This window comes from Drosophila bipectinata, chromosome 2L (assembly GCF_030179905.1).
Source record: "Drosophila bipectinata strain 14024-0381.07 chromosome 2L, DbipHiC1v2, whole genome shotgun sequence".
NCBI classification, from domain to species: Eukaryota; Metazoa; Arthropoda; class Insecta; order Diptera; family Drosophilidae; genus Drosophila; species Drosophila bipectinata.
In genome coordinates, this window is record NC_091736.1 from 7,540,572 (window position 1) to 7,558,790 (window position 18,219).

Genomic DNA, 18,219 nt, shown 5'->3' on the forward strand with positions numbered 1-18,219 from the left:
TCCCATTTCCCTTTCGCTCTCTACAATCTCGGCAAGCAGGTCAAGTGAAATGCTCTACAAACTTTTCCCAGCATCCAGAGCCTCACATTTTCCCACTCCTAGTCCTAGCTTTTCTTTCGTTTTCCCACAAATACAACACATCAAACACACATCATACAATGAGGCTCCAGGTCGAGAGAAAGTGGAAACTGCGACCCGACTCCTTGGCTTCTCCTACTTGGACACGTTCTAATGCAGATGTTTGTATGTTGTGTAGTGTTTCTGTGGGCATTTGGGTGTGAGGGGGTGAGTACCACGCCCACTGGACCACTAGTCACTCAAATTTATGCAGAACATACCATACCAGCATGGCCGTTCAATTTTTTGACAAATGCTGCCAATTAAATGGAACTCGGTTGACAGGAAATGGATTCCCAGGAAACAGAGGGCTCATATATCGATTCCGATTCGGTTTTGGATTCGGACTGTGGCTTGTGCTGGTCCGCCATGGGGATTTGGCCTTAAATGCTACTCATTTATTTTAACACCCAGCGAGAGTCGAAAGCCCAAAGCTGAAATATAATCCAGATGCACTGAAAAGGAAGATAGGAACTTTAAAAACATAAATTTAAGGAAATCAATGTTAGGCGATGGAAAGTGGAACTTTAACTGTTGAATTGGAAGAAAGATTAAATCATAAAATAATTATCTTTTTATGGCTTATCACTTTTGTTTTCTCACTATGTATAGTAGGTGTTCCGCTGGATATTTTTCTACTTTGAGCTGCCGCCTGTGGCGTAAATATCTGATTGGGCTCCTGCCCACGAAACCCCTACTCCTGCTCCTCACCAATGTTTCCTTGGCTGGGAAACCGAACAAAAGGCACAAGGAAAATGGTGAAAATAATCTCGGGCAGCATGTGGTGGAAAATGGGAGGAGGGAGCTAGGACGACTGCCCTCTTTACGATTGAGGACAAGGTTAAGCATTCGGCAGTAAAATGGCAACTTATTGTTTGGAATTGCTGGGAAAACAAGGGAAAGGTGGCTAGTCCTTTTTTCTTGAGGTTTTCCTCTGGGAAATTCAATTGAGAAGGGGAAGGAGTGTTAGCCGCTGCTGTCAGGAAATATTAAAAATGTTTGACCAATCAAATAGATTATTCCGACTATAGCCTGGACAATTAGTTACCTTATTGATATCTGTGGTCTGCCTTGGGTGCCTTCTGTGTTCAACGCACTTGACCATTATTTTCTCCACTCAGTAACCAATCCACTTGACCTGCTCCTGTTTTCAACATCATGAACTTCTGTGGTTGCTGTGGTCTTCCTGCCAACTTGTCTTCTTGTCCTGGCTTCCACTCAGTTTCCCGTAATTGTCCTTGTCTGCAGCAGCTATCCTTTGTCCTGGGCTTGTGCTCATTTGTGCGGTTTTCTAATAACCGATGGTAATAATTTGTTCATTTTACAGGCGGCTGCAACTTCACATGAAACTATTTAATTTGCTTAAATGAAGAGGTCTAATATCCGAAATTAATATCAAGCTCAGCCGAGCAATCATCTGGGAGGCTTATTAGGGAAACCACTCAGCAGCTCCGATCGATTTAAGTTCGTTTTTTGAGTTTTGTTTCCGATTTGCCCTGAATCGCATTTAAATCGCATTATTTGCAATCTGTTTGAACAGCAAAGGAGAAGCTCAAATGTTTCCGAAAGAGTGCACAAATTTTATCCTCTTGTGCCCAACAAAGCATCAGTTTGCCAAATTTATATAGCTACGTTTTTATTCTGTTTGTCCATCCCGCTCGGCCCCAATCAGCCATAAATAACATAATCCATATAAATATATATGTATGTAGGGAAATGTATGGATGATTTTTTTCCAATTTTTTTTGTTTGTATATTTTGTGAATTTCAACAATTGAAGCTTTGAATGTTTCAGTTGGCAGTCTATATTTCCATTTTCCGCTTTCCAATTCGATTATCCCGGAATTTGTTGCTTTTTTGTGTGTATTCCTGTCCGGTGAGTTCTCCGGAATTTCCTGCTCCTGCTTTGGAAACATTTGAATGTGAATTCATTGAGGTGCCATAAATAAACTTGGCACATAAATCATTTTAGCGGCAACTTAAGGATTCAGAATGGTATTTTCGCCAGCTATCTTCAGTTTCTCAGTTTCACACGCAATATGGAAATAAGAATAAAGAAATGGAAAGTTTTAAGATGATGTAATACCCTATATATTGAAAGTACTCTGTAAATTAAATTCATAAGGTTTTAAGCTTTTTAAAAGCACAGAACAAATCTTACTTGCCGACTAATATTTTCTAAGAAACCTCAAATTTTATGATAATTCATAAAACATATTTACCTTGTTTTTCTCTTCCTAAGCAAAGGATAGCAAGCATATCCTTGGAATCAAGTGTATATAAATTTTCCTGAGGCTAAGGACACCTTGGGGAGAGATTCAAGACGATTGCCGAGACGGGTTAGAGACCAAGACTAATTGGCCAAAAACAATAAAGCTCAACTCTTTTTAAATGATATTCTGCAAAAAAAAAAAAGGACTTCCCTTTCCTTACTCTTTCTCACTCTATTTCCAATACCTTTCTCTTTCACTAGTTGTCTCCTTTGGTCCTGAAGTTTTTGGCTAAATGTTTGCCAGTCCATTTATAAATCCGTGCAGCGTTTGTTGCTGTTCTATGTGCCTTAGGGATTTTCCCCGGACAGGACAAGGCAAATATTGAAACTATAAAGCGTTCGCTTTTCGCTCGTCCCTCTCTTTCGCACCCACTACGCCCATCTCTCTTGCTCTGGCTGGGTATACCCCACAATGTGTGTTGAGTAAATCCTGATATAATCCTAAAAAAGTTTTTGCTGGTGAGTGGGTTAAAAGTAAGAAGAGCAAACTGCGAGTACGAGTACATGGTAGGTAAGCGGCTTATGCCATTAGTTCGAAATCGCTGTTTCGACCCGGAACAGACCACCTGCATACCATCAAAATAGACATACATATATGTATATACCTATATATATCCTATATCCCAATATCTATCGGCGCAGAAGTGGCAAAAGTTTCCCATTGGCATCTGCCAACTCAGGCGGAAAACTTTTTAAGACTCCTTTCCCAAAAGCAGTGGCAGTGGCCACTAATTGGTAGAAGTTCGACGTTCAAAATCAAAAGTTATATGGCGCAGATAATTGGCAACAGGAACGGTTGAAAGTTCGTAGAGGTTTTTTTTTTATTTTTGGCAATGGCTTCAGTTGCAGGATCATGGGAATGCAAAGATCTTTAAAAACCATTTTAATGACATTTTTCCTTCTTTAAAGATAGTATAAACTACTTCTTCCTGTTCCTACCTTAAACCCTTTCTGCATCTTATTATGCTTCCAAGAGATATGAACAAAAAAAAATGTTGGAAAGAAGTCTGACTTTATTATGACCCCAGTCTGTACTTCTTAACCCCTGACGGCACCGTTGAGACTGCAGCAGCTTTTTGCCAAGAGCCGCTGAGCCAAAATCAGAAACAGGACCAAGAAGAGAACAACCATTTTTGTCGCAGGCTCCGCCAGGATTTTGACTGCATAAAATATGAAATTAAATTGCAAGCCAACAAAATGGCGCCTGGGAAAATGACAAAAATATGAGACAGAAGTGCGCCACTCGCTCCTATTTTTTCTTTATTTTTTGAATGTTCTTCTACCCAGCTGAATGTCCTTTGGCACTTTGTTTGGGGAATTCTGCCGGCGCCTCCGACTTGATGACTTGCAGCTGTCGCATTTCTTTTCAGACTTTAACAACTGCAGCGAAACGGTTGTTGGCACCTGGTTATCCACCTTGATATATATTTATGCATGTATTTATACGGGTATGCGGATATGACAGCGAATGTTGGCATTTAATTTGACGGCAAATATTGCGGCAGCTCATGGAAAGTTCATCATGTACTGAAGAAAGCCCTAAAATCGGATGGAAATGCAAACCCATTACAAAAAAACCGGAAATAAGTACCCAAAAACTGTTTGTTTAAATCATCCCTTTTAACTTTAGTAGCCTTTGATAAAATTCTTAAATCATTTTCGCATTTAGGAGATATATTTTATTAAATTTTAATAGATGGTCGAACAATGTTTCCGCAAGCTTGGCCTCGGTGTTATATTATCTGCTCTGGTTTTATATTTCTTTATCTATGGATCACATGACACTGTAACCGAAATACGAGATCCATTTTTTGTTAACACCGAAGGATGTCGCATTATATCCATGGATGTGATGAATCATCAAATCGAAAAGTTCACGAACTGGGAGTGGAACCATCCAAAATTTAAACTAAAATGTCCAAAAACTACATGGTTCCGTACTGAAATGGCAAATGGAGACTGGTATTTGAAGTTGAGTCGTGATATCGATGATATTCTGAAGGAATCTGGCCTTACCAACGATTGGGAAATAACCTGCTATTGGCTGAACTTTAAAATACACCGGCGCTGGCGTTCCAAGTTGACCCATCGAACCAGATTCGATCTAGATTTTCCCTACGTTCTGAAGGTCCCCAAAGGAGTCAGGCACTTGCGACTACAGTGTGTGGAAACTGAAACAAACAAAAGTGTCTACAACGACGCCTACTTCTTTATTCAACCACCTCCTGAAGAACTATTGAGAAAACCTCTCCCCAGATTACATTTTTGGGGTAGAAAAGATGAGAAAGAAAGTAACCGGCCTCCCATTTCAGTAATGATTTTGGGTATGGATTCTGTATCCCACTTAAACTTTATCCGACAAATGCCCAAAACTGCCGCTTACATGCGATCGAATATGTCGCATGTGGAGTTCTGGGGCATGAATAAGATCGGTGTCAACACCTACCCAAATCTTATAAGCCTTTTAACAGGTCTCAGTGCCGATGAAGCCAATGGGCTCATATCAGAAGACAAATATATGGATAATTTACCTCTGATTTGGAAAGATTTCAAGAAAGCCGGATACAACACAAGCTTTGGCGAGGATAACGCCAGATTCTCCATGTTCTATTTCGGCCAAAAGGGCTTCGATAATCACACGACAGACCATAATCTCCACGATTTCATGGCCGAATTGCATCTTATAGGGCAATCAAGTTCTTTTCCCCTTACATATTGCATCGGAGACCGCACTTTTCTGGACGTACTGATGGAGATGACGGACCGCATGCTGCCCCACTACCAGAGGTATCCCTTTTTCTCCTTCTATTGGTGGTCCAATGGGTTGCATGAATTTTTCAACTCTCCCCGTCTAATGGACGAAAGATTCCAGCGATTGCTCGGAAGCCTCGACGATAGTGGTGTCACCAATAATACCCTTATATTTTTTATGTCTGACCATGGAATGCGATGGGGTAAATTTCGACACACATTCCAGGGCATGATCGAGGATAGTCAGCCGCTTTTATCGGTTCTATATCCAAAATGGATGAGGGAGACTTATCCTCAAGCTATCCAGAACCTGCACTCCAATGCTCACAGCTTAATGACCACCTACGACCTGTACGCTACTATGAAGCATGTTCTGGACATCGAATCTCTGCAGGATGAGTCCATTCAGAAAATGTCTAAGGACCTGTGGGACTTAAAAGGCAACCGCACCCCCCGGGCAGTGAGTTTGTTTTTGCCTATACCACCGTGGAGAAACTGTATTTCTTCCCACATAAAAAAAAAGTTCTGTCTCTGCCATCGACAGGTTTCTATTCCACCTACTGATCGAATATCCAAACAGTCCGCTCAGCTTATAGTAGATTCTATAAACAAAATGCTGGAGGAGTATGCAATGTGTATACCCCTGCAGTTGGATTTCATTCTTAGTGTCCATTTCGAAGTCCCCGAAAGGGACTTCAAAAAGAATAACCACATAGAAGCGAGACTATTTAATGAAAATTACATGGATCGGGGTCCCTCAGTTAGACCAACGGAATATAGTGACCTCGATATTATAGTACGATTAAAGACCAAGCCCATGGAGGCGTTTTTTGAGGGTATGACCCGGAAACATGGAACCACAATATCCCGGATTGGAAAGATCATTCGTGTCGGGGACAATAAGAACAAAACCAATGGCTGTATAGCAAATGCTAAGCTGGAACCTTTTTGTCATTGTGGCGTGTAAACAAGTCTGATTTCTAATTTACATGTTCAGTAGAATGAAGGGCATTATTATGAAATAATTTATAACCCATTTTGGTTGTCATTTCTAACATCCTCCTCCTCGATTAGCTTTGGTTGCACTTACGCAGTCTAGTAAAAACTTTTATTCTAAATAAATTAAAATTTAAATTCTGAGATTGATACGGTAAATAAATCAAATTTCGAAACTTTTGTTATTTTTAGAAATTAGTATTGTAATTTTGAAATTGTTAGTAACCTTTGAAAATATTCTTAAATAATTTTTGCATTTAGGTAAAATTTAAAATTTCTTTAAAATATTACCACATGGTGGAAAAATGTTTTCGCAAGCTAGGACTGTGTGTTATATTATCGGCTCTGGTTGTATATTTCTTTATTTATGGAGCACATGACACAGTAACCGAAATACGAGATCCATTCTTTGTTAACACCGACGGATGTCGCATTATATCCATGGATGTGATGAATCATCAAATCGAAAAGTTCACGAACTGGGAGTGGAACCATCCAAAATTTAAACTAAAATGTCCAAAAACTACATGGTTCCGTACTGAAATGGCAAATGGAGACTGGTATTTGAAGTTGAGTCGTGATATCGATGATATTCTGAAGGAATCTGGCCTTACCAACGATTGGGAAATAACCTGCTATTGGCTCAACTTTAAAATACACCGGCGCTGGCGTTCCAAGTTGACCCATCGAACCAGATTCGATCTAGATTTTCCCTATGTTCTGAAGGTCCCCAAAGGAGTCAGGCACTTGCGACTACAGTGTGTGGAAACTGAAACAAACAAGAGTCTCTACAACGACGCCCACTTCTTCATCCAACCAACTCCTGAAAAGCTGTTAAAACCACCTCCCCCCAGATTGAAGTTTTGGGATAAAAGAAATCAGAGACGAAGTGAAATGCCGCCCATTTCAGTAATGATTTTGGGTATAGATTCAGTATCCCACTTAAACTTTCTGCGGCAAATGCCTAAAACTGCCGCTTACATGAGATCAAATATGTCCCATGTGGAGTTCTGGGGCATGAATAAGATCGGTTTGAACACCTACCCGAACCTTATTGCCCTTTTGACAGGTCTCAGTTCCGATGAAGCCAATGGACTTATATCAGAAGACAAATTTATGGATCGCCTACCTTTGATTTGGAAAGACTTCAAGAAAGCTGGCTACAACACTAGTTTTGCGGAAGATCACGCCAGAGTGTCTATGTTCTATTACAAGAAAAAAGGCTTCGATAAACCCACCACTGACCATAATCTCCATGATTTTATGACCGAATTGTATCTTATACGGGAAAACTGTTCACTTCCCCTAACCTATTGCATCGGAGAACGCACTTTCCTGGACGTACTGATGGAGATGACGGACCGCATGCTGCCCCACTACCAGAGGTATCCCTTTTTCTCCTTCTATTGGTGGTCCAATGGGTTGCATGAATTTTTCAACTCTCCCCGTCTAATGGACGAAAGATTCCAGCGATTGCTCGGAAGCCTCGACGATAGTGGTGTCACCAATAATACCCTTATATTCTTCATGTCTGACCATGGAATGCGATGGGGTAAATTTCGACACACATTCCAGGGCATGATCGAGGATAGTCAGCCGCTTTTATCAGTTCTATATCCAAAATGGATGAGGGAGACTTATCCTCAAGCTATCCAGAACCTTCACTCCAATGCTCACAGCTTAATGACCACCTACGACCTGTATGCGACTATGAAGCATGTTCTGGATATCGAATCCCTGCAGGATGAGTCCATTCAGAAAATGTCCGACGACCTGTGGGACTTAAAAGGCAAAAGCACTCCCCGGGCAGTGAGTTTATTTCTGCCTATACCACCGTGGAGAAACTGTAATTCTTCCCACATAAAAAAAAAGTTCTGCCTCTGCCATCGACAGGTTTCCATTCCACCTACTGATCAAATAGCCAAGCAGTCCGCTCAGCTTATACTAGATTCTATAAACAAAATGCTGGAGGAGTATGCAATGTGTATTCCTTTGAAATTGGATTCTATTCTCAGTGCCCATTTCGAAGTCCCCGAAAGGGACCTCAAGAACTCCCACAGACGGGAGGGAAGTCACCTTAATGAAAACTACAGGGATCAGGGTCCCTGGTTTAGAATAAAAAAAAATACTGATCGAGACGTCATTGTGCTATTGAAGACCAAGCCCATGGATGCATTTTTTGAGGGTATGACCCGGAAGCATGGAAACACAATGTCCCTGATTGGAGAGATTATTCGAATCGGGTACGATGGAAATAAAAATGTATGTATAGCGAATGCTAAGCTGGAACCGTTTTGTCATTGTGGCGTGTAGACCTTTCTGATTATTAAATATATGTTTACTCAGTGAGACCTAATATGTATAAATTTTGAAAAATAATAAAATAGATATCCTTATAATAAAAACAAAATGAAAAGTAATCCTTGTTCTATCATAGTAATTCAAATTCTGCCAAGCCTGCAATTTAATATAAATTTTGTTATATTTGAACATGGAAGAAAATATTAATCAGTTGGGAAATATAGTTAAAATCTGATATCAACTTTGTAAATTTTAAATATTTTTCCTCTATTATTTTTAACTGCATTAGAGCCCAAGGGTGCAAAACAATTTGGGCCAGTTTAGGTTTTGTCTCTCTTGTGGTTGGCTTCTGTTGGCAGCAATGTGGCTAAAATATTTTGGCCAAATTCAGATACATTGTGTCTGTGAGTCAAACATCTGGTCTTGGCTTTTGCCCTTTGGTAAGTCGATTATGAAATAAACTAAAATGCGAGTGGGTTGGAGTGCTTTTCAGATGGACTGGCCAGAACTTTGAGTTGAAATTAATTTATCAGCAAAGAGAAAGTTTCAACGTCCTGGTGTACAATGTAAACCTTACAATTTCATATATATTTTCATACAGTTCAGCCGGCGGCAAGAATTGTTATTAAACTTTTGTTTTACTTTGTGGCTTTTGTTGGAAATGAATTAAACATGGCAGAAACACAGACTTGTTGCTTTTGCCCTGTCTGACGAGCCACTCAATTAAGTTGATCAGAATTTATGCCATCGGGGAGGACTGACGAGAGCTGAGAACTGGTTAATGTACCGACTCTTAGGCTATTTATTCAAATTAAGAAAATGCTTGGCTTTTTTTTGGCCATATTTGTCTAAATTATATGGCTTATTTTTTGCACTTTCTTTGGCCCAAATTGCTTGCAGTCAATTTGTTCAAACGCTTGGCTGCCTCGGCCATCACGATAATGTTGATGATGATGGATTTATGTCTGCCATTTGTTTTTAGCCAGCTCCTTTTGGATTTTCACGTTTTTTTTTGCCTTGCCCTGCACTGCTCTACCAGTCCTGACTTTGGCCTTTTGTCGGCTGTCATCGGCAGCAAAGTGAAAAGTGAAGAGTGAAATGTGAGATGCCTGTGCGAAAATGCCATAAATCAATTTTCACAATTCACAAATTGCCCCGTAAAAAATTGACTGACTTTGTAAGAGGAGAATGTATTTTTTCCGAGAATTAATTGAAACGATACAGATACACCGAGGTGGTGTGCGCCTGGCAGTTCACAGGATAAGTCAAGCTTTAAGGTTAAATCCAGTTGGAGTGGCAGGATGTTTAAGACAGCTTTAAGGAATATTTTTAAACAAAAACATGTTTGTTAACCATTACCCCTTATTTTTCTTTTAATTTACCATACATTTCAAACCATAAGTACCAGCGCCATTTGTTTTGACACTTTTTTAATTGATAATAAAGCGGCATAAAAATGCCACAAGTCGCGAATTAATCCGGCTTTAAATATCGCTTAAAGAGCCACGCCCATGGGTGGCACCTAAAAAAAAACTGAACTGCGCCTGCAGGAACATAAAAAGCCAAATTAGCAATGTTTCACATCAAAGTGCACATTAAATCCGAGACGATAATCACACACACAGGCACAAGCTCACGCATACGCACTCACCAACACATACATTGGCCAGACTATAAGGACGACGAGGTCCTTTGCCTTTGCCTTGGTATGCGTAAGGACATACAAAAAACATAATTAACCGCGACCTGACGACACAAACGAGAAAATGCGACAAGAAGGGGAACGTTGGCGGCGACCTACAAAAAGCCGTCGGCCCACAGGGCTTACATTAATGCACTAAAAAAAATTAATTAGGTAAAAAAATATGAAAATCTAAAATATTAAAAAAGAAACCATAATTAAGCTTTCTTTAAATAATGCTATCTTTGTAAACTTGTCTGTATTTTTGAAAGATTGTTGGAAGAATACTATATATTTTTTCCAGTGTTTTGGGCTGCGCACTTGGCTAACGTTTGGCCCTCCCCACACCCCCTGTCTCCCCTGTGGCATCAGGTTAATGTGACGAACACAGCTGTTGCCTTTCAGGGCCGTTTTGGGAGCTCGGGCGCCGGCAAAGGAGCTTGGGCCGACATTTTTGCAAATTACACGCTTTTGAATATAAAGTACTCGCATAACGCACCCGAGACAGCCAGTCTGTGGCCACTTTTAATGGGCCAACCCCGAGCTGCTGGAGATTTGTTTTGAAATTTATTTGCAAACTCGAGCCTTTTTGGGCACTCAACGAGGAGCTGGGAGGTTAGCAGTCTAGAGTCTAGACAACGCCGCCAAAAATGCCTTTAGGTCAACTCTTTAGCTCACAAATTGCATTTTCCCAACCCTCTATTTTCCCCACCCTGAATAAAAGCCACATCTCTTGGATATCTGAATTGCAATTAAGCCTGATATATGAGGCAAAACTGGTTCAGCTTTGGTTTCGTTTTTGGGAGGGTAACATGGTTTTATGAATTCCCAAAAGCCATTCGAGTGTCTAGTGGGTTGATGGGATCTCTATTTTCGGGGGGACCCAGAGCAAAGTGCCATTTGCAAATCAAATACTGCACCAGAGTACCAAAAACATGAAAATGTTACCGCACCAAAAAAAGAAAAAAACAAGAAATTATGGCCAAAATGGTTGCATGACAATTTGACTTGTGGCAGTTGCCAGTTGGCAAATTTAAGCCTCTTGCAGCAGAGAATGTGGAAAATTATGGCAAAAGCGAAAGCTAAGCTGTGTCGTGTAGAAGAAATTCTATAATGTGGTTTAGGGATTACAGGGCGTATGAGCAATATTATATGTTTTAATGTAAAAAATGTTATTCTTATAAATACCTTCAGTTTTATTACTTGTTCAATAAATTTTATCTAAAAACTTTTAAAACTTTTTCCACTTATGGCCAAACCATCACAAATCACTTTCGAATGCAATTAAATTAAGGAAAATTGCCAAGTGCAGTTTAATCCTTTGGCAAACACATTAAAATGTAGCCAGCAGCTGTTGAATCAGTGGCATTGTTCCCAGGAAAAATTGGTAGGTGGCGGAAGGGGTAGGAAAATTAAGCCAAAAGAAATGAAGAAAGAAATATAAAGAAAAAATGGAAAGGGATGCAGAAAGAAAAGCGAAGCATTTAATGATAATTACAGCGACCATTAGCAATTGTCTGGCGGCAATAATAACAAAGTGAACATAAAAACCAGACTGTGAAATGGGTATGGGGATGAGTTTGATGTTCAAGGATGGTGGGGTGGGTGGGGCCGATCAAGGACGAGGGACGAAAGTGGAGCACAATCCGAGGGACTAGAGCGTGACGCGCTTTTCAATTACCACAGCACCCGGCTCAATCTAATGAATTGTTAAATTATGTAATGAAGCGTGTACTTTAGATAAATGAAAACTAATTAAATTAACTCCACCGAGCAGAGCCAAGAGTGCCAAAGACCAATGCAAACTTTGGCCAAAAAGAAAAAAGAGGATCCCTCTCATCCACATCTCCACCTCCTATACCAACTCAGTTTTCCGGAATGCAATTGAGGCGAATTTAATTTGTGTTGTTTGCAAACATTTTAGTTCCGAAATTGGAAAACTAATTGTTTGCCGCAAACATACAAGCATTCCCATTTGCGTAGGTAAATACGAAAAACCAGATTCGGGTAGTGTTTTCCGGCAATTAGGCACGTTCCATGGCATAAGCTCTTATGGTTCTTATGGTTAATTGCCTTTCACCTCGTACAGGACCAACAACAATGACTTTACCTGCCGACTATTTTATTTTCCACCTGTTTTCCTCTATTCTGCATTTAATGAGTCATTCGATTCGATTTCGAATGGGTCACGTAAAACATTAAAATGAATGAATGACACTTTGGGTGGTTTGAGGTATTATATGTTTGGGTATGGGAGGGAGCATCGTTTGCACATGACAACCAGATGGTAATAAATTCATAGACTAGCAGAAATTAAAGGAGAACCCATTTAAGAACTGGAAAGAGGGCACTAGTTGTTTTTTTAATAAAATTAAATTATTTTGAGATGCTTCTAGTTTCGGAATGGGTATATTTATTGTATAGATCATTTATGCAAATGCCTTTTCCCTTTAAGCCTCGATAAGACCCCACCTCTCACTCAAGACCCCACTTCCTACTTGTTATTCTTGGCCCTTCTGGTTGTTGTTAACTTTTGAGCCTTTCTGTCACCTTTTCGCTTGATCAAATTCAACACATCAAATAACACTTTTCCCCTGCCCTTGACAAAAAAAAACCAATTCCACTTCCAGAATGTTTTTGTTGGTACTTAGAAGGAAGTGGGTGCGAGTGTGTGTTGGCCTTTTGCACATTTGGCTGATTTTGAAGTGTGTGCTTAACAATTTTTGAACAACTTTTTTAAATTCCTTAAGCACGTCGACTACAAAACTTTGTGCTCGGGCAAAAAGTAATTTTGATTTTATTAGCTGTGTAGCACCTGACGGCATTCTTTTCTTTCTGCCCTTCCTATCACATCTCGGTTTTCCTTCTTGGCTTTCAATTCAATTTCAGTCAATTGCGTGTTTGGCGAAAAGTTTTCCCACACACACACCTTCGTACATTCACTTTGGACCCGAAATGGAAAGACCGAAAAACACCCGAAGCCCTGAAAATTTTGGCGACAACTTGACAAAGTCAACAGCTTGATGGGCTAAGAGCGCCAAAGGAAAAAAGAAAAGCCTGAAAAAAATAAAGAAAAACACGACAAACAATTTGTTGTTATCGACATTTGCTGTTGTCGATATTTTCCTGTCAAAGCGCCAAAAAAAAAACTGAAAACAAAAGTGATGCGAAAAACTTTCCGGCCAGATGCCAAGTGCTCGGTCAAATGCTAAAGAAAATAAATTTCATTTTTTCCATTAGTTAGAAATTCTCTGAAGAATTCAGGTTTCAAAAGAAAGGTTTTTACCTTCTTGATAGCTTTTTTCTACTAAAATTTATAATAACCTTAAGATTGTAAAAGAATATGTATGAAGAAAATTTAATTTATTTTTTTAACAAAGCGCTTGCTACAAAGTTACAAAATGATTAAAAGTACATAATATGTGATTTTAAAATATATTAGTAAAAACTTGAAAATATATTTTTTATCTGCATTTAATTTGTATTTTGACAAATAAAGTGGCTGTTATCATTGCAATCATAATCTTGCATTTTTTTATTATAAATAAAAACACAATCTTGTTCATTATTTGGCTCCATAACGGGTTGTTTCGAATGCCATTTAAAATAAGTAGGGGATTTTCCAGTAACGGATGAAATGAACTTTCCTTCGTCTTGTATATCATTTATGTCAATCCAGTAGCTGGTGTCGGCCTTGAGATCTTTAATAATGAGGTCCAATTCGTCATCGTTTTCAATGGATGCCAGTTGTCCGCCCATCTCCCGACATTTACTTTCAGCTGTTTTCCAATCCACCAGCATATTTTTTTCAATATAAAAGTGTTTTGAACCTGAGCTTTGGAATTTTATTTTTAGTAATGAGTTCTCAATTTTGGAAAAATGTTCCTCCATTTTATTTTGAAGACTTTTCGTAGCGTTGACTATCTCCTGGAGTTTTTCGGATATTATATTTTCCAGAGCTGCTACCTTCGTCTCTATATCTGACTCCTTCTCTTCAATTCTAGTTAGTCCGACCTGCAGGGTTGTCTGCTTGTCCATCATTGTGCCCAAAGCCACTTGAGTCTGATTGTTGATGGTATTGCACTTATTCCACTCCTCTTGATGGTAACTAATGTGGTTCGCCAATGGCTTCAAAAGTAACAGACAGAACTCGCTACATTGTTTGGGTGGATCCTGAACCTCGCACGCCGTAGACCGTGTGTCCTGGGACTCGCCCAAGGATCCACCAATGAGGAGGATAATACTTAAAATAAACACCGACTCACACATTTGCAATGTCTTTTCTTCGGGAAAGCTTTTACAGAACTGATTTTTATATTCAGTATTCGCTTATTCATTCGCTTATTCGTTGAGCGATATCACTGTTTAATTTTAATATATTGTATATAGAAAAAAAAATAAAGTTTATGATGTTTTATCACCAAATGAAAAATAAATATACTTTGTATACATTTAATATGTATAAAAAAAATGTGTAACTGCCTTTAAATTTAAATGATATGAAAAAAAATTTAAATGATAATGTTTTTTTCTAAGTGTTGCTTATCGACTTTCCTTTATATATTTTTATAAAAAATACAACAAAATATTTACAATAATCACAGAATGAGGCGCAAGACTTAACTAAAGAAAAGGGAAATGAAATTTATATCACTTTTAAGTGCTTCCGCAATTTTTCATTAATTTCAAGTTCATTTTGATAAATTATATTTATTGCTTTCCAATGTGTATAAAATAAGCTTCTTAAGTCTGTATTGAAACAGTAAAAGAACTGTTAATATATTTATAGGACATTTGCATTCCAAAATACGAGCGCTAAGATTAGATCCAAAAACAAAGTTTTCTTTATTACAAAACAAAACCAAGAAGCCTTTACATTTCCTAAGTTTCTAGGTCTCCAACTCCGCTGGCAGTGGATTCCGTTCCTGCCATATCTTCCTCATCCTCCTCAATCAAATAACCGACGATATTGAACTCGGCCTTGAGGCTTTGCTCCCAACGGTTCACAATATCGTCGGTGCATACGCCCATGGAACCACATGCAATATTTAAGACCTGATTGGCATTGCATCCAGCCAGAAGGGAATAAAGACCCTGACTGCCGTACTTATCACGGGCAGGACTCAGATCATAGATTTTTCCATTTAAGGCTGTGTAAACTGGTTGGTCATCTAGCATTCCATTGAAATCGGCCAATTGCCGTAGGCTAAGTGGAAGAACCTTCTCTCCTTCCGGCACAAGTCCATGGCCATCCTTATTATCCGGCTCTTTATTTTCCGATTTGGCACATTCAGTTTGGCCCTCGTTTCCCTTTATTTTGTTAACAATTTGTGACAACTTTGTGGTGACAAAGTAGCCCAACATAAAGGATATCACAAGCTGGCCAAAGGGATTTTTTAAAAGTGGACTCAGCATTTTAACGGCTGCCTCCACATTCGGATTAAGTTCTGAACAAAAATATATGTTTATAAATATAGGTCTTAAAAAAGAAAGTTCTAGAAAACTTACTTGCCATATTAAATGCAGACATCACTTGGTTACTAGGCATTAATGATTATCTACACTTAGACTGAGACGCTGCTCCACAAAACATTTGTAAATGCGATTTGGTGCAGGATTATTCCAGCATTACTTGAATTTTGAAACATTTACTGTCAGACTGAATTTGAACGGAAATTCGCCAGCCATTTGATTACACTCAATTAATTTAAGTTGAGATTAATTTACCAGTGTGTGGAGTTGAAAAAATATTGGCCTAGCAGCCGTTTGAACCACTTCCCGGCATGTTAAGCCACCTGCTGCCGAGCTCGTTTACATGCCTCATATAAATTACATACCGTTCAGGATACGTTAAGGACATAGCTGTGTCGGCGCCATTTGCTATTAACATTAAGGCCAAATGCGATCGTAAAAAATGGCCTGGAAAACGCACTTTCATGCGTGTGTGTCTGATGTCAGTTGCTGTTTTTATCAAATTGGTTGTACTTGGACTTTAATATGACTTAATAAGCTCATTACAATTTTTTGAGCTTTACATACATACATATATGTGTGTGGGTGTGTGTGTGTCTGAAACGAAATGTAATTTCGCGCCATGAGAGTGCTAAGGGAAATATGTGTACACACACACATACCAACTTATATGGTAAATACAGCTGCAGGGCAAGTGGCAGAACGAAGGACTTTTGCTCTGATTTGCGTTGGATTTATCCGATGCTCTATAAAAAATGTAATGCTAGAAGTATTGCTGATAAGTTTATTCAAAAAATATATTTAGATATTTAATTAAATGATAATGAAGCAGTTATCCTTTTTTTTTAACACAGAATATACAAAATAAATCATAAAATATATGCAACTTTTAGGGCTTATACGGATATATAGCATACTTCAGCTTAGATTTTAGTTTTTTAATCCCATCATACCCACTAGATACCCTATTAGAAGAATATCCAACGTAACGTAAAAAGAACCAAGAGAGAAAACTGGCAAGCGTAGCGGGTTTTCGTTTCCGCCTTATGCTCGCATTAAAATTTGCATAACGTTGATTTTGTTGCGAGAACATTACGCATACGCCGCGTGTGACGCTGCCTCAAATTGCTTTGGGCACTCGGTTTGCGGCTGGCTGCTTCCTTTGCCTCTTGTTTGTTGCCTTTGTTATATTTTTTTGTTCTCTCACCAGTTTCCGGTGATTTCTTTTTCACTTATTTTAATATAATAAATTAAAACATATTTCACATGCTGTTCAAATATAATTACATTTCCTTCCAACCGCCACACTTCCTTCCGCTCAGCATTGCCTTGTTTTAATTAAAAATAAAAATCGTATAAATATGGGATTACCAGCAGCAGTAGCACCAGGCGAAAAAAAGTCAACATCGCTTTAAAGTTTCCATAGCTTCTGCTGCCTTGGTGGTTATTAATAAACTTTTCAATTGCCCACCAACTGCGGGGCAGCTGTGTCGTATTAACTTTGTCTGTCGCGCCCCCCATTCTGGCCCTGCCCCCGTAAGCCCTCGTCTTTGACTGTCTCCTGTTTGGCTTATTAGTCCCGCTCTGGTGAAATTTGCTTTGGCAAATGTCGGAAATCCGACTGCCGCAAAAGCAGAAGCAGAAGGAAAAAAAAAACACAACCGCACCCCACAAATTTCAAACCACAAAGTGCCAAAGCCCATAAGCCCAGAAACAACATAAAAAGGCTGAGACGATGATGGGGGGCAAAGCGGATGCTGCTTATTATTCGAGTTAATTAAAGCAAATTTCAAAAGGATTAAATTGCCAGCAGATTTGCTTAGTTTGCTTTTCCGCAGGCCTTTGAATGGAGGCTTTGCAACTTTCCTAATGGTTGAGCCTTGGTAAACTCGGAAAATGTTTGGTTGACTTAAAATTGGCAAAGGGGGTTGTCCTTGAACTTTTTTAAATTAAAAGATATATTTTCTGCCTTTCAAGTTGATACGATTTTATTAACTAACTAGGATTCAAACGGACAGCTCAAACCTTCCTCGACTAAGTATGTCTCTAAATTGAAAAACATTTTTCATTTTATTTTCGACCCACTTTGGCCACAGTTATGCAAAGCCAAAAAACAAGTGCAAAAATTCCAACAACATATTATCAAGCATTTCCAGAGAGCTCACCCCATTTCACCAAAAAACCCCAACTATTCCCCTCAGTGCCCAATGATTTATTCATTGAACTGAGGAGCCAAAGGAAAGCCCCAAAAACAGAAATGGCACCCACATAGTTTTTTGCGGCCCACACGCCGCCCCTTGGTTTTCCGTTTGATGCTGAAATATTTCCCTGCACTAACCATAAATAAAAAAGTACAGCAAAATGTAGTTCATACAAAAAAAAATCAGAGAAAAAACAGAGAAAGAACGGAAATAAAATTCAACAACAATGAAAGCGCATACAAACAAATTGGGCAAGAATAACAACGGCTGAAAAAATATTTCCATGCGACAATTGCAAAAGTGTCAAGGTGCAGCCGGCGCCAGCCACAACAAAAACAAATATTGTAAAAAAATAGATAAAAAGTGAGATAAAAAAGAAACTAGGACAATAAAGCTGGGGTGCCAATTTCTGTAATTTTTTTGTTTTA

General features: G+C 39.0%; 4 protein-coding genes across 4 annotated transcripts; 2 read left to right on the forward strand and 2 right to left on the reverse strand.

Annotated features, from left to right (window-relative positions):
* Positions 1–4,016: 4,016 nt before the first annotated feature.
* On the forward strand, positions 4,017–6,112 carry LOC108133805 (uncharacterized). The gene has a single exon (XM_017253877.3). It carries the CDS (start codon positions 4,086–4,088, stop codon positions 6,105–6,107), a length of 2,022 nt encoding a protein of 673 aa, XP_017109366.3. The 5' UTR covers positions 4,017–4,085; the 3' UTR covers positions 6,108–6,112.
* Positions 6,113–6,295: 183 nt separating this feature from the next.
* Positions 6,296–8,532, forward strand: LOC108133803 (uncharacterized). The gene has a single exon (XM_017253876.3). It carries the CDS (start codon positions 6,431–6,433, stop codon positions 8,447–8,449), a length of 2,019 nt encoding a protein of 672 aa, XP_017109365.3. The 5' UTR covers positions 6,296–6,430; the 3' UTR covers positions 8,450–8,532.
* Positions 8,533–13,464: 4,932 nt separating this feature from the next.
* Positions 13,465–14,429, reverse strand: LOC108133806 (accessory gland protein Acp29AB). Its single transcript, XM_017253878.3, has one exon. It carries the CDS (start codon positions 14,385–14,387, stop codon positions 13,593–13,595), a length of 795 nt encoding a protein of 264 aa, XP_017109367.2. The 5' UTR covers positions 14,388–14,429; the 3' UTR covers positions 13,465–13,592.
* Positions 14,430–14,934: 505 nt separating this feature from the next.
* Positions 14,935–15,812, reverse strand: c-cup (calcutta cup). The gene is made up of 2 exons (XM_017253879.3): positions 15,627–15,812; positions 14,935–15,565 (listed from the first exon to the last, which is right to left on the reverse strand). Exons 1-2 carry the CDS (start codon positions 15,664–15,666, stop codon positions 15,000–15,002), a joined length of 606 nt encoding a protein of 201 aa, XP_017109368.2. The 5' UTR covers positions 15,667–15,812; the 3' UTR covers positions 14,935–14,999.
* Between the last annotated feature and the right edge of the window lie 2,407 nt (positions 15,813–18,219).

Excerpts from the sequence above, each read along its gene's own strand:
- LOC108133805 (XM_017253877.3), top strand. The coding sequence starts at position 4,086 with ATGGTCGAACAATGTTTCCGCAAGCTTGGCCTCGGTGTTATATTATCT.
- LOC108133803 (XM_017253876.3), top strand. The coding sequence starts at position 6,431 with ATGGTGGAAAAATGTTTTCGCAAGCTAGGACTGTGTGTTATATTATCG.
- LOC108133806 (XM_017253878.3), bottom strand. The coding sequence starts at position 14,387 with ATGTGTGAGTCGGTGTTTATTTTAAGTATTATCCTCCTCATTGGTGGA.
- c-cup (XM_017253879.3), bottom strand. The coding sequence starts at position 15,666 with ATGCCTAGTAACCAAGTGATGTCTGCATTTAATATGGCAA. Across the intron at positions 15,566-15,626 it reads GTCTGCATTTAATATGGCAA|AACTTAATCCGAATGTGGAG; the intron begins GTAAGTTTTCTA and ends ATTTTTGTTCAG.